The 14,856-nt window shown below is 41.0% G+C and overlaps 1 protein-coding gene across 9 annotated transcripts in view; it reads left to right on the plus strand.

Annotated features, from left to right (window-relative positions):
• Window positions 1-14,856, plus strand: part of ANKRD44 (ankyrin repeat domain 44) — a 341,765-nt gene that overhangs the window by 279,858 nt on the left and 47,051 nt on the right. For all 9 annotated transcript variants that reach the window (XM_078451045.2, XM_078451043.2, XM_078451046.2 and 6 more), the window contains 2 exons: window positions 280-351; window positions 10,666-10,867. In XM_078451045.2, the coding sequence (XP_078307171.2) occupies window positions 280-351; window positions 10,666-10,867 (274 nt within the window). The remainder of the gene's footprint in view (window positions 1-279; window positions 352-10,665; window positions 10,868-14,856) is intronic.

Consider the following 14,856-nt stretch of genomic DNA (forward strand, 5'->3'; position numbering starts at 1 on the left):
TGAGGCTGAGCATCTTTCAAGTATGAAAGCCTTTTTTCATTAGCAAATGCTAAGATGATCTAGAAGTTGAAATATTTAGAGTATCTGTGTTAGATATGCTGCATCTGATTTCTTATTTGTTTCAGATATGCTGCACCAGGCTTCTTATATTGATAAGTTGTGTGATTTTTTTACATTTCTGAAACCTCTTTTGCATTTATGTCAACGTTGGTATCCATAAAGGAGGATTCCTCCTGCAAAGTTCACTCATGTACTATTGTTTTCTTTTTGTCTCCACAGCTTTTGGAAAGAACCAACAATGGTTTTGAAGAATCAGATTCCGGTGCTACCAAGAGTCCGCTCCACTTAGCTGTAAGTGAGATGCTGTGAGTGGCTTCCACTGTTACAAAAAGAACCTAAGTGTCCTAGAACTAGGCTTCTCTTAAAATGAGAGCATAATAATGCAATAATAACAAATATTGAAAACAGTACATGGGTAAAGGCACAGGCTGCAGAGAGAAAGACTGCCTCAAATTCCAGTCCCAGCTTCACTCACTGGTGACTTCAGACACATTACTTACCCTGTCTGGGCCTCAGTTTCCCCATCTGTAAAATGAAGACAAAGGAAAAGAGATAATATTCATAAAGCCTCTACCACAGTATACTTAATAAATGATTGTTATACATTTTTTAAATCTTTAAAATTATTGCTATCTAGTAGTTAAATTTTAAAACATTGAGGAAATTTGAAAACATTGTGGCTTAAAGATTTGATTGTAGCCGACAATGCATGAGTATACAGCCTACCAAAAAATAAACCAAATACCCCAATTAAAAACGTGTGAGATATTTAAACACAAACATGAGAGCAAGGTAAGCACGTGCATTATTGCAGCTCTGCTCTTTCTGCCTGGGCTTGAAGTCAGGGTCTCAGAGGAGGTATGAGCTCTGATTCTTGTACTGGCTAAGATCTGTGAGCAGGGAGGAAGAGTTATTCTGTCACCCATAAACCTTCCTCTCCACATCCCAACAATTGAAGGGAAATGCAGCAGCCCAGAGTGAGGATCCCCAGATTCTCCATAGGGATGACCGAGCCAGGAAACTCACCCACCACCCTACCGTGGTCTCCTGCCAGCAGTTGGTAATCAACAGCTATTCCTTAGGAGCCTCTCTCCAACCGGCAGCCACACCCAGCAATAGAGGCTCAGCTACAGAAGGTGTCACCACATTGTGAGCCCTCAGTCCATGGCCACAATGATGATGGTTGGAGGCACCTGGAGGCTGAACGCTGAGAAGGTTGGGAAGGAGTTGGGTCTCTGAGTTTAACTGTTATGACATTCACTTAGTACCATCCATGTACAAGCACTTTCTCGATGTCATTCTGATGAAAAATTGAGAGGGAGGTTTTGGAGAGCAAAGGGGAGTGGCTTTGTTGATGGGCATGCATAAGTAATCAGGCAAGGTGAGGGGATGAGACCATCCCATAAGGATTGGGATGAACTGATCACACTGCATGGAGCCCCCGCTTCCTTGCTAGTCTCCCCACATATCCACCAGCACATCTATTGATCCCACTCACCACCCTCTGCCACACCCACCAACACATCCACTGCACACACACACACACACACACACACACATGTTTTGAGTCCTGAAATCAGGCTAAAATATGCATCAATCTTTGTTCTGGAGGTGGACTTAGAGCAGAAAAGTTAGATGGACAGTGGGATATTTGTATGTATAAAACTTTATGCCATGTGGCTCTTAGTATACATTGCCCTAAAGGCTGCTCCCTAGAATCTCTGCCCAACCACCTGGTGCACCTGGAGAAGTTACCCCAAAGCTGAGGGTTCACAGCAGAATTAGCTGACCCTAGAGAGGACTATCTGAGGTTATCTCAGATAGAATTCTCATGCCCTTTGTAAGTGGGGCTGGTTGCATTGCCACACCTGCTGGTAATCTGAGAAGAGACTTTCTTAGCTCTCCCAAATTCTGCCAGCTGTCATTCTCTTTTTCTCCCCCCAAAGAATTATTGTTGAGTGCTTACAGTGTGCCAGTTGCTCTGCTAAGGTCTGTGAGTTTCTGGGTCCTGTAAAGTCAGGGTGCTGTGTTATCCCTGGAGAGAACGGGGCATCTGGCAGCTCTGTACTTGGAGGGGCCTCGGAAGTACACCCAGAGAGGAGGTCCCAGCCACCAGTCTTCCCTTTAGCAATTCGCCTGGTCATGGTTTTCCCACCTGTAAATTCAAAGGAGTAAGTTAAGGACCTCCACACCCTTTCTAATTTGTAGATTTATTTAATTGTTTGTTGTATGATCTTGGCCAAAAACTGAACTTCCTGTGTCTCAATTTCCTCACCCATAATATGCGACAATAACAGGGGCGCCTGACTGGCTCATTCGGTTAAGCGTCCAACTTTGGCTCAGTTCATGATCTCATGGTCCGTGAGTTTGAGCCCTGGGTCGGGCTCTGTGCTGACAGCTCGGAGCCTGGAGCCTGTTTCAGATTCTGTGTTGCGCTCTCTCTCTGCCTCTCTCCTGCTCTCTCTCTCTCTCTCTCAAAAATAAACATTAAAAAAAATAAAAAATTAAATAAGCGGACAATAGCAGTACCTCTGTCGTAAGGCCATTGTGGGGATGATGTGTGTTAATGCGTTAAAGTGGTTAGAACAGTGCCTGGCACATATGTGCTTTCAGCTAAGCTTCATCCTCATTAACGCTAACATATCATTATTTCATTTGACATACACTCACTGTGTGTATGCTAAGCACCTGTTCTGGGAGCTGGGGAGGTTGCAATAAACAAAGCCCAGCCTCTGTAGAGTTTCTAGTCTAGGAGAGAAATAGGCAAGTAAATATTTAACATGACACATGGTGTGAAGTGCTACCAATGGGATCAGTGAGACAACACTGAGGCGACAGGCGAAGCTCTACTTTGCATAGCATAGAATCTCACATTTGGACAAGAGACCTTAAGAGCTACCCATGTTGATATCATGTGACAGAAGAGTGTTCTGGGCAGAAGTACAGAGTCCTTGGGTTAAGAGCATGCTCGGCATGGTCCCAGAACAGCAGGGAGGCGACATGGCTGGAGCAGAGTAGAAAGGGAGTGGTGTAGGCGATGGTGTCCGACATGTCGTGGAGGAGGTGAGGAATCAGGGGAGGGCCTTGTACTCCCCGGTAAGAACTTCAACTGTTACTCTGAGCAAGTTAGAAAACCATTTGGAGGGATTTGAAGAGATAGATGATATGATACGACTTTTGTTTGAAAAGGATTATTTCAGCTTCTGTGTGGGGTATACATTGTAAGGGAAGAAAAACAGAAGCTAGACAACCAGGATGTAATGATGGTGATGATGTCTTTGACCAGGGTGATAGCAGTGGATTAATTCTAAAACTCTGTTATTCTTGCCTGCTAACACCTTTTTAAAAATTATTATATGCTTCAAGAATCCTATAAGCATGCCCATCACTCTCTCCAGGGGCCTCGGTGGCAATTAACTTGATAAAAACCCAAGGCACATTATTTCTTTTGGGGATGCATTCTAGCAGTGAAATCACACCAGATGCCCCCAAACCTTGACTGTCACAAGAAACCTGACCTGCGTTGAGTTACTATTTCCTGGCTGAATGACTCAAGTCTCCAGGGTTACCAACCCAGTGAATTTCATAAACATTTCATCCACTTGAAAAAATTAAATCAAGAAACAAGGCTATGCAAATGAAAGCCTCCAGCTGTCAAGATTTCCAGATGGACCCATTGTTTCGTGGATTCTGTTGAGATGCCAGATTCTTTCTCCTCATTGCCCTCAGTTCCTATCTAAAAAGTTCAAAGAAATTAATCATACTTAAGACATATTTAAAGTTACCTAATGCATTTTTTAATAAAGACATTTCATAAAACAAACTTAAAATGTTTGATTGCTACCTCTAGTGAAGACTTTAACTGAGTTATCTATTGAAAGCCAAAATATTACATGCTTTTTGAACCGACATATTTGTTCTTTTATGTGATTCCTTCCTCATTTATTTCAGAAATTATTGGTGAAACTGCCTACTAAATACCTGGATTAGGATGGAAATAGAAAGAAAGAGGGCAATTTTCATCATGTACTGCTGACATGAGAAAGGTTTCCTTTCCTGCCTACTTGAGCCTCCTTAAAAGAGTTTAAAGCTTTATTATATACTTTTGTGTGTGTGTACTCCAAGAACCATATACCTGCCCAAAGACATAATCATGCATTTAACCATAAAACAGAATTCCATGTTACATGGTAGTTTGTTTCTAGGGTTAAACTCTAGAGTGTGGAAGTAAGTGAAAGTTCTTGTATAATCAAAGTCACTTTATTATTCCTTTTAAATTGCCATTTAAGTTTAGTATACGTAGTTTTATGTCTTCAGTTCTGTGGGGTAATGTTTTTGCATGCTAAAATTCAAAAGCTGCTAGCTAGACTAGGTGAAGAAATGAAAGGAATTTTATAGGTAAATCTGGCCTTTCAACCATTCCGTAAGAGAATTTGAAATGCCTGATACAGAACAAAGTATGGGTTGGGATTCTGAAGCTTTCCTAATTACCAACAGGGCCACTTCATCTTTTTTTAAAAATATTAAGCCTCTAAATTTAACACAGACTGATGGATTTATTTTTTGTTGTGAGGATTAAAGAAGAAAGCGTGGGGATAAGTTTAGCACCTAACCCAAGCGCCTTGCAGGGTGACTCTACTGTACTGAACAGCATCGATTCCTTCACACTGGCTTCCTTCCTACTACTTTTCTCTTTCCCCTATGTCTTCTCTCTATTAAATCGAAATACGTTAGCCATCATGTTTTGCAGATACGCCTGCAATTTATAAGTTGCCGATTCTATTTCCTAGGCTAAGTCATGTTGATGGAAATTAAAATGTTTACTGTCTTTGTCATAATAATAATTGGCACTGAAGGGACCAGCATTTGCAAATGACATCTAGGCCCTGCTGTGATCTACAGGGATTCATTTCCCTTTGGTGTGAAGTCAGGATTTCCACATAAGCTGAATCAGTTGCTACTATTACAGTTTAAAATAAGAAGTGTTATGCAAAATTTGTTTTCAAATAAGTCACAGGTAAGTCTAGAGTAAAATGAGATAGACTGATTTATACCCTGATGTAGATGTTGCTAGTACCACAGATTTTACAGGATAGGTCTTCCCAAGTTGGCTTAAAATCACCCGTGGCCTGAGTCGATAATGGCTGAGTTGAAACTGGGTTGTGGGTATATAAGAATTCATAAACTATCCTCTCTTTGTCTAAGTTTCAAACTTCCTATAATAAAGAAGTAAAGAAACATACACCTTTTGGCCTTGTTGCACCCTTTCCATAGGAGCTCATGAAAAGCCCACAGCTCAGGCTCTGGGGTCCAATTGGCCTGTCTTTGAATCTCAGCTGTCCCATGTAAGGCTGAGTGACCATGGAAAGGCTGGATTGTTACCTTCTGCCCTTCTGTGCCCCTGTCAGTAAAATGGGGATAACGGTAGTATCCAAATCAGCAGTTGTTTTGACAATTAAATGAGGTGCTACATGTCCAGCACGGCCTGACACACAACAAGAGCTCAGTAGAAGTTAGCTATTGCTTCACAATTCAGATTAGACTAAACGGTTTACAATCCTATGCAGTTATGGTTTGCACAGCAAGCACAGATTACAAACATGGACATATAGGAAATTATTTCCCTGTCTCAAGAAAGGCAGTATGTGTAGTAAAAGAACAATAGTCTAGAAGTTAGCCCCAGGGTGTGCCTTCTTGCCTCATAGTTCTGTGCAAGTCACTTTACCTCTGTGTTAAGCCTTCTAGAGAGGGGGTCAAGGTTTCTGATCCAATATTTGTTCTTCACCTCTTTGTGCCGTTACACGTAGAGACAAAAGTATTTTGTTTAAAAGCCAATTCAGTGGAATTACTGGGAAAAATTATAAGACATTGCTGAACAGCATAGATTTTAGTGGTCACAGCTCTGGGTTTCAAATTCTAGCTTTGTCACTTAATAGCTAAGTGACCTTGGATGAATTAATTTACGTTGCTTGTTTTGTTTTTTCATCAATAAAAAGAACGTTTGCATAGGCAAATAGCTGCTATTTTAAAAATATATTCCTACCACTAATACCAATAAATGAAAATAACATCCATTAAATTAATTCATTTATTCATCAAATAATTGTGGAGTGTGTACTATGCACTAGGCATGATTTAGGATAGAACAGTGAGCAATACGCATGAAGTGCCTTCAATCACAGGTAATAAACCAATGGATAAGTAATAGATATCAAATGGTAATAAGTGCTATAAAGATAAAATAAAGCAGGATAAGTGGGATGGAGAATGTCCGGTAGTATGCTGAGGTGGAGGGTGGAGGGCTGTGCTTTGGCTCTGGAAAGCATCCAGGTAAGGTGATATTTGAAGGAGAAGTACCAGGAGAACCATGTGGCCCTCTGGAGGAAGAGCTTTCCAGATAGAGGAAATAGAAAGTACAGATGCAAGGGTGCCTGGCTGGCTCAGTCAGAGGAGCATGCAACTCTTGATCTCCAGGTTGTGAGTTCAAGCCCCACGTTGTGTGGAGAGATTACTAGAGAAAAAAAAAAAAACTTAAAAAAAAAAAGTACACGGGCACCTGGGTCTCTCAGTGGGTTGAGCGTCTGACTCTCGGTTTCAGCTCAAGTCATGATCTCACATTTTGTGGGTTCAAGCCCTGCATCAGGCCCCACTGCTGTCAGCCCAAAGCCTGCATGGGATCCTCTCTCTCCCTCTCTCTACCTGTCCCCCATTTATGGACATGTTCTCTCTCTGTCTCTCAAAATAGATAAATAAACTTAAAAAATAATAAATACATGAATTAAAAAAAATTTTAAGAGTACAAATGCAATAGCCCAGAGGAGGAAATGCATGTATTTAACCATGGGGTAGGAGGTGGGGTTAGTGTGGTTGAACAGAGTGAGTGAGGGGGCATGCTGATGATCAGGGTAGAAGGAGCCCTAATCCTGGGGTGCCTGGGTAGCTCAGTCGATTAAGTGTCAGACTTCAGCTTCAGCTCATGATCTCACCATTAGTGGGTTTGAGCCCCACATCGGGCTCTGTGCTGACAGCTCAGAGCCTGGAGCCTGCTTCGGATTCTATGTTTCCCTCTCTGTCTCTGCCCCTGCCCCACCTGTGTGCATTCACATGCACATGTGCTCTCTCTCTCAAAAGTAAATATTTAAAAACAAAAAAGACTGGTTGTTACTTAAAAACAAAGAAGAAGAAGAAGAAGGTGGACTAATCCTAAGGGGCCTGAATGGTCATGGAAAGTTTTGGATTTTATGATCAAGGAGGGAAGAAGCCATTGACTAGTTTTCATCAAGGAGTGATATGTCCAACTTGGGTTTTAAGAGATTTCATCTGGAGACCATGTCAAGAATAGATTGCAGTGGGGCAAAGATGGAAAGAAAGTGTTTGCCATCATCCTGGCCAAAGAGAATGGCCCTATGGTGAGAACTGGGTTAATTCTGGATATAATTTTAGAGATGATCGTGGATTGAGGGTTGCCACATGACACCTGTTTGTGAATTAGAACAGAGGTGTAGGGGGTTGGGGATAGATGTTTTCCTGCCAGGTGCCTGAGAACCTGAGGACAACTCTGTGTGTTGAGCAAAAGGTGTCCCTTCCTCTCAGCAGATGCATCCCCGTTCCCGGGCATGGCAAAGCTGGGATCAGGAGGAAGAGGCTATCCTTCAACACACACTGGCGCCAGCGTCCCAGGGCCCTTGTATAGGGCTACAACCCTGGTCTTAAGAGGGAAGACAAAGATGACCCCAAAGTTTTGGGCCTGAGCAATTAGAAGTATAGAGTTGCCATTTGCTGCAATGGAGGAGCATGAGAGGCATATATTCAAGTGGAAAGATCAATAGGCAGTTGAATATATAAGTTTAGAAGTGAGGGGTGCCTGAGTGGCTCATTTGGCCTCTGATCTTGATTTAGGCTCAGGTCATGATCTCACGGGTCATAAGTTCAAACCCCGCGTGGGGCTCTGTGTCCATTGTGCAGAGCCTGCTTGGGATTCTCTCTTTCTCCCTCTCTACTTTTCTCCTACTCATGCTCTCTCTCTCTCTCTCTCTCTCTCTCACAAAAATGCATACATAAACTTAAAAAAACGCAAGTTTGGAAGTAAAAGAAGTTAGAAATGGATATAAATTTGAAATTCATTAGCATATGAATTATTATACTGCATATTATAGGTAAGATATGTCTAATACATAACATAATAGCCACAATCATTCACAAAAGTAATATAAAGAAAAAGTATTAAAACTTAGAAATTAAGTACTCTTAAATTCTGTGGGTCCTTTTATGTTCAGTTTTTGGTATTGTTATGAACATATACTTAGGAAAACAACTCAAGTGACTCTTAAAAAGGTAAGATGAAGTAAATCCATATGCTCCTTGCTTTACCTCCCTTTTCTAGAGGTAGCCAGCATTAACAGTTATTTTTGTGTTTTTCTAAGATTTTCTATGAATATAGAAATATACATAGATATAGATATGTGTATATTTGGATATGTTTGCTTTTTATATGAATGAGGTCATGTTATATGTGCTATCTGCAGCTTACAGTTTTTAAAAAAGTTTTTGATAGATTTTGTCAAGTCTCCTCAAATGTCGTACTATATATACTCCCAGCAACAGAGCATAGATTGCTTTTTTCACCAGGTCTTAACAAATACTGGACATAACCAACCTTTTTTTTTTTTTTTCAAGTTTATTTATTTTGAGAGAGAGAGAGAAAGCAAGGGAGGAGCAGAGAGAGAGAGGGAGAGAGAGCGAATTCCAAGCTGCCGCACTGTCAGCACAGAACTAGCGTGGGGCTTGATCTCACGGTTTGTGAGATTACAACCTAAGCCAAAATCAAGAGTCTGATGCTTAACCGACTGAGCCACCCAGGTGCCCCTGGACATGACCAAACTTAATCATTGTCAAGCTGGTAGTTGAAAAATAATACCTGAAAAAAATTATATATTTTCTCCATATATTCACTGGCCTTTCATATTTCTTTTTCTGGGAGCTGTCTTTTCATGCCCTTTGTACATTTTCCTAAGTTTTAAAATGGTTTGTAAGAGGGGCGCCTGGGTGGCTCAGTTGGTTGAGTGTGTGACGTCGGCTCAGGTCATGATTTCCCAGTTTGTGGGTTCGAGCCCCACGTCAGGCTCTGTGTTGACAGCTCACAGCCTGGAGCCTGCTTCGGATTTTGTCTCATTCTATCTCTGCCCCTCCACTGCTCATCTCTGTCTCTCAAAAATAAATAAATGCAAAAAAAATTTTTTTAATGGTTTGTAAGAGCTTTTTATGTATTAGAGATATTGATCTTTTGTCTGTGCTAAGCCCTTTTTCAAATTCATTGTGCCTTGAGCAATTGCTGCAGTGGGAAAACAAAAAGTGCTGCTGACATAAGAGGGGACCCTGGCTGCTGAAAACCCCTGGAGGCAGATTATTCCTGTATCTCCTTCTTTACTTCCTTGTCCCCCGTCTTTCCCCTTCCTATCCTTATCCCTCTTCTCTCTTTTACTTCCAATGTCCTCAGCCTTGTGTGTGCATATACAATTTTTTACCTTGTAGACTTAATGAAAATTATCCCTCAGTCTTTTAATTTTGTGTTTTAGTAATGTGAAGCTTCTTAACCTAACATGGCATAGGACCTCATAATAGGTCTGAACTTGGTGCTGGTACATGAAATACATTTCCATAATTGTGTCTGTGTTTTCATTATAATCAATGGGAGAAGTAAAGGAGATAGGAGGAAGCATCGACTGGGTACAAGATAGGATGGGGAAGCCTGTGTGATTTTATTCTTTCTATCTTCCATGGGAGGTGACTTTTATTGCTCTCATTTTTATAAATGAGAAAACAAACCCTAAGTGAAATTCAGAAACTTGCCAAGGGTCCCCTGCTTAGAAATTAAAATGCCGGTGGGGTGCCTGGGTGACTGAGTCGGTTAAGCGTCCACCTTCAGCTCAGGTCATGATCTCACAGCTCAGGAGTTTGAGCCCCTCATCAGACTCTGCTGACAACTCAGAGCCTGGAGCTTGCTTCAGATTCTGTATCTCCCTCTCTTTCTTCCCCTCCCCCCATCTTGCACTCTGTCTCTCTCTCTCTCTCTCTCTCTCTCTCTCTCTCTCTCAAAAATAAACATTAACAAAACAGAAATTAAAATGTTGGACTGCAACAGGTCAGTATGCTTCTGTTGAATTACCAAGTCTGCATTGTTTTCAGTGATTTTTTTTCCCCCAGGTTTAACAGAAAAGTATCCTGAAAAAATATTCTAATTGTGTTATTATGTTTAGGACTGAACTGATAGAATTAATGTATTAATTCATTCAGCTGCTTGTCTATATTATATTATTAGATTGATAGATATGAATATAAGAATACATTAATACATTTAGTACGTTTGGAACAAATTATTTGACAAACAAGAAAGAACATGAAGAAATTCATATGTACCAGTGAGGCTTGTGCATTATCATTTTTCAGTCTCTCTGGTTTGCCTGTTTCAATAATTATCCCAAGCATCTTTCATATGTGCTCTTTGCAGGGGTCTTCAACTGTGACCTTGGAGGCTTAGCCCCTCATGTGGGTTGTTGTGGGATTGGAAGTGAGTGGGCATTTGTGTCATTGGTCTCTTCTTTGCAGGCCTACAACGGGCACCACCAAGCCTTGGAAGTCCTTCTGCAGTCGCTGGTGGACCTGGACATCAGGGATGAGAAAGGCCGCACCGCTCTGGACCTGGCTGCCTTTAAGGGACACACAGAATGCGTGGAAGCACTTATCAATCAGGGCGCATCCATCTTTGTGAAAGACAATGTAACCAAAAGAACCCCACTTCATGCCTCAGGTGGGTCTTGCCATGAGTCTGGTTACTGTAGTTTTACGGCCCACTTATAAGTCCAAGTAAAAGGATGGCAGCATCTTCTTGCATCCCAACTTTAAAAGTATCCGTTTTCTTTCTACATCAAATATGCCTCCAGTCTTCCAAAACGCTTTTGGTCTACTATCCACTTGGAGATGATTAGTGTTTTATGGCCAGGTAGGCTCTGGCCTTCTTCTTTTAGAGAACAGTTTTAGGTTCACAGCAAAATTGAGAGGAAGCTACAGAGATTGTCTATGCACTTCCTGTCTCCCCCCACATAGCCTTCCCCATTATCAGTATCCCTTACCAGAGTCATACACTTATTACAGTTGATAAACCTACATTGACCCATCATAATCATCCAGAGTCCATAGTTTACATTAGGGTCCACGCGTTATACATTCTATGAATTTGGACAAATGTATGATGGCATGCATCCAGCATTATAGTATCATATAAAGTATGATATTGTAAATACTGCCCTAAAAACCCTCTGCACTCTTTTTGGCCTTCTTAACTCAGAAGGGAGTTCAGAACCTTGGCCAATGGCTATCACAAAAATTTCTAAACGGGAGGCAAGGTGTAATGTGATCTGCAAATGAGTTACATAGACAAAATCACACAGCATTTTAAAGCATAAAATTAATGATATTTCTGGGCTGTTTCATAAAAGGTGTCATCAGACAGCATCAGTCTGCCAGTCTAAACGATGCTTCTTAGCTTCTGCTCTAATTCTTGATGCATCAGGTAAAATAAATAAAGACTTTACATCAGGTAACAATAAAGACTCTTAAAAAGTATATGCATATATATAAAAAAGTAAGTAATTTGCCTTTCTATTGGAGATTTTTCTCCAATATACATAAAATAAAACTCTGCCAAGACATTTCTGGCTACATACACAGATAGAAAGGTAATGTGGAAGAATCTCTAGCTCCGCTAAGACATAAATTCCTTTGAAGTCAGGAATTCAAGGATATCAGCCTTTGATCAGAATAGTAGATATTGTCTTTTTTTTTTAATTCATTTATTTTGAGAAAGAGAGAGAGAGTCTACACATGTCCACATGCATGCACACATGAGCAAGCAGTGGGGGGACAGAGAGAGAGAGAAAGGGAGAGAGAGAATCCCAAGCAGGCTTTGCACTGTCAGCACAGAGACTGATGCGGGGCTTGACTTCACAAACCATGAGATCATGACCTGAGCCAAAATCAAGAGTTGGATGCTTAACCAACTGAGCCACCAGGCACCCCGATATTGTCTTATGAAGAGAAATAACTATCGTACTCAGACCATGAAATAATGGGTTGATTGAAAAATAAAAGAGTAAAGACAGTTTTTCAAAAGACTTTATAATTCTTGTTATTTGGAAAAATGTTAGATCTTGTGGCACTATTTCTATATATATCCCTGAATTTCCAAACCACTGAAGAAAATCAATATGGAGATTGAAAAATTATGGTGTTACCTAATTATCTGGAAATGATTGCTCCTGGAAGAATTTTTAGCCATGAGATCAGTAATGGATGGTACGGTTATAAATTATACATTCTAATTTCCCATCACATTTAGTCTTTTTGGTATTTTTGGTAATAATGTAAAGTATCATTACAAAGTTTGGTATTCTAGGCATTCTTGGTATTATTACAAAGTTCATATTTAGATCTCTTTTTTTTTAGTTTAATTTTATATTTTTAAATTTATATCCAAGTTAGCATATAGTGCAACAATGATTTCAGGAGCAGATTCCTTAATGCCCCTTACCCATTTAGCCCATCCTCCCTCCTACAACCCCTCCAGTAACTCTCTGTTTGTTCTCCATATTTAAGAGTCTCTTCTGTTTTGTCCCCCTCCCTGCTTTTATATTATTTTTGCTTCTCTTCCCCTATGCTCATCTGTTTTGTATCTTAAAGTCCTCATATGAGTGAAGTCATATGATATTTGTGTTTCTCTGACTAATTTAGCTTAGCAGAATACCCTCTAGTTCTATCCACATAGTTGCAAATGGTAGCTCTCCTTTTTAAAGATTAGTTGTCTATTATTCACGGCAAACATCATGCTTTAGTTACCATGTACAGTACTTCCTGACAATTACAAAAGGCCTATTTTTATTGTGGAAAATTGTCCTTGTTAACAGGTAAACAGTGAAGGATAATCATTGTCACTCATTTGCCACTGTGACATAGGTTGTGGTCCAATGGAGCCCCCTCGTGGTCGAGACCACTCAATCCTTTTGGATTTCCCTCAGGTCATTCATTAAAAAGATACAGGCCGTCATTTGACTCTATTCTCCACAAAATGTCTGCTGTGCAGAAGCTTTCGCTTGTGCTTCCAGAATCTTTTCCAACTCATTTGAGAGGCCAATTGTTTTTTGTTTCAAATCCTGGGAGTACTGTGAGAGGCGGGAGCCAGGATGGATATTAGAGGTTTTGGCACAGATCGTTGCATTGACAGTTGTGGCCTTTGAGCAGTATGAAAAATGGCTGTCACTCACAGCCAGGGAGAGGCTGAGCTAGTCTGGGACAAAGCTGGAGTTGGCAGGCACAACTGAAGGAGATGTTAGCATCTTTTTGCTAGAAGGCAACTGGGGAAAACATAGTGTATGGGAAGCCAATAAGAATTCTGGTTTGGCGACACTTTTACACTAGAGGGGAATTATAATTACCTGAGGGCTATTAGCTAAGTTCAAAAGTATACCACCCTACCCCCTGCCAAAAAAAGCACACCACTGTAGAAATTGGTTTGTTCTCCAGCATACTGGGCGAGTGATGTGAACTTAGATAATTTTATTGTCTTTTTCTCTTTGGCCAAAAATCAGATGTCTTTGGAACTATTATGATTATGAGTATTTAATGAATAGCAAATTGATATAGAAAGAGGAATCCATCAAAATATACCTGTACCTTCATGAACCCATTGTCTATAGTGTGTAGCAATCATTTCTCTGCTGATCATTTCCTTTTAAGCATACATTAAATTCTTGCCTATTTTACCAGTGGTAATAGGTTTAATGTATTTTTTAAAACAAAAAACAAAACAACAGCAACAGCAGTAGATTGCCTGTACATCCAGTCCCCAAAATTTCCTCCTGAGATACATAAATGGAACATTGCTGAATGAGCTGAATGCAGTGGTCTACAAAATGTGGGCATTATTCCTGTAGTTAATTTGTGTTGTGTCAATGAATGGAAGCTAATTCTAATATGCATTGTCCCTGAAAAATATGTCGTTAAGTTAGCATTCTCTCACGACTGGCATGCAATAAAAAGAACTGTAAAATGCAGCTCTTAGAAGCCTTTATCAACCTAACATAGCTGCATCTATTCCCTTCTCTCTCCACAGCCATAATGCGGTAAATGCAATGTGTCTTATAGTGTTCTCATTGTTCAGAGAAGAGAGGAGGTCACGTTTAGAATTTTAAACATATTTGTTCTCATCATACTCCCTCAGTGGAAACCCATGTCTTTTGTAAGGGTGTGGGTTCCACTCAACAACCTGGAGGAAAGTACCTTAGCCCAGTAGATTATTCTTCCAGGAGGCTTGCTTCCCAGCCCCAGGGGGGCACCACCACTCCCCAGAGTAGAATCTTGCCTGGTGTACACAGGGGTGAGATCTGGTTATTTGGCCCCAGCAGGTCAAGGCCCAGTGGACAGCCCACCTTTGGTCGGCTGGGCGAGAAGAAGAAGGAGCAAGGCAGTTGCTAGAGTCACAGCTCAGCCAGGGAAGGAACTGAGGGGCCAAGGGGACAGGCAGGTGGCAGCCATGGAAGCCAGTACAAGAGACCATGGAAGACTTATAAACCTAGGGCAGAAGTTTGAGGAACTCTGGGACAGAGCTGTCTTCTGGCCACAGAAGGCGCATCCCTGAATCCCCTGGGAGCCTCTAGTCAATCAAGGAGCAATGACCCCAGGGCTGGGTACCTTTCCAGTTTGAGGCTTTAAGTCACCACAAATCAACTGAATGATTGTTCTTGT

Source organism: Panthera onca, chromosome C1 (assembly GCF_046562875.1).
Source record: "Panthera onca isolate mPanOnc1 chromosome C1, mPanOnc1 haplotype 2, whole genome shotgun sequence".
NCBI classification, from domain to species: domain Eukaryota; kingdom Metazoa; phylum Chordata; class Mammalia; order Carnivora; family Felidae; genus Panthera; species Panthera onca.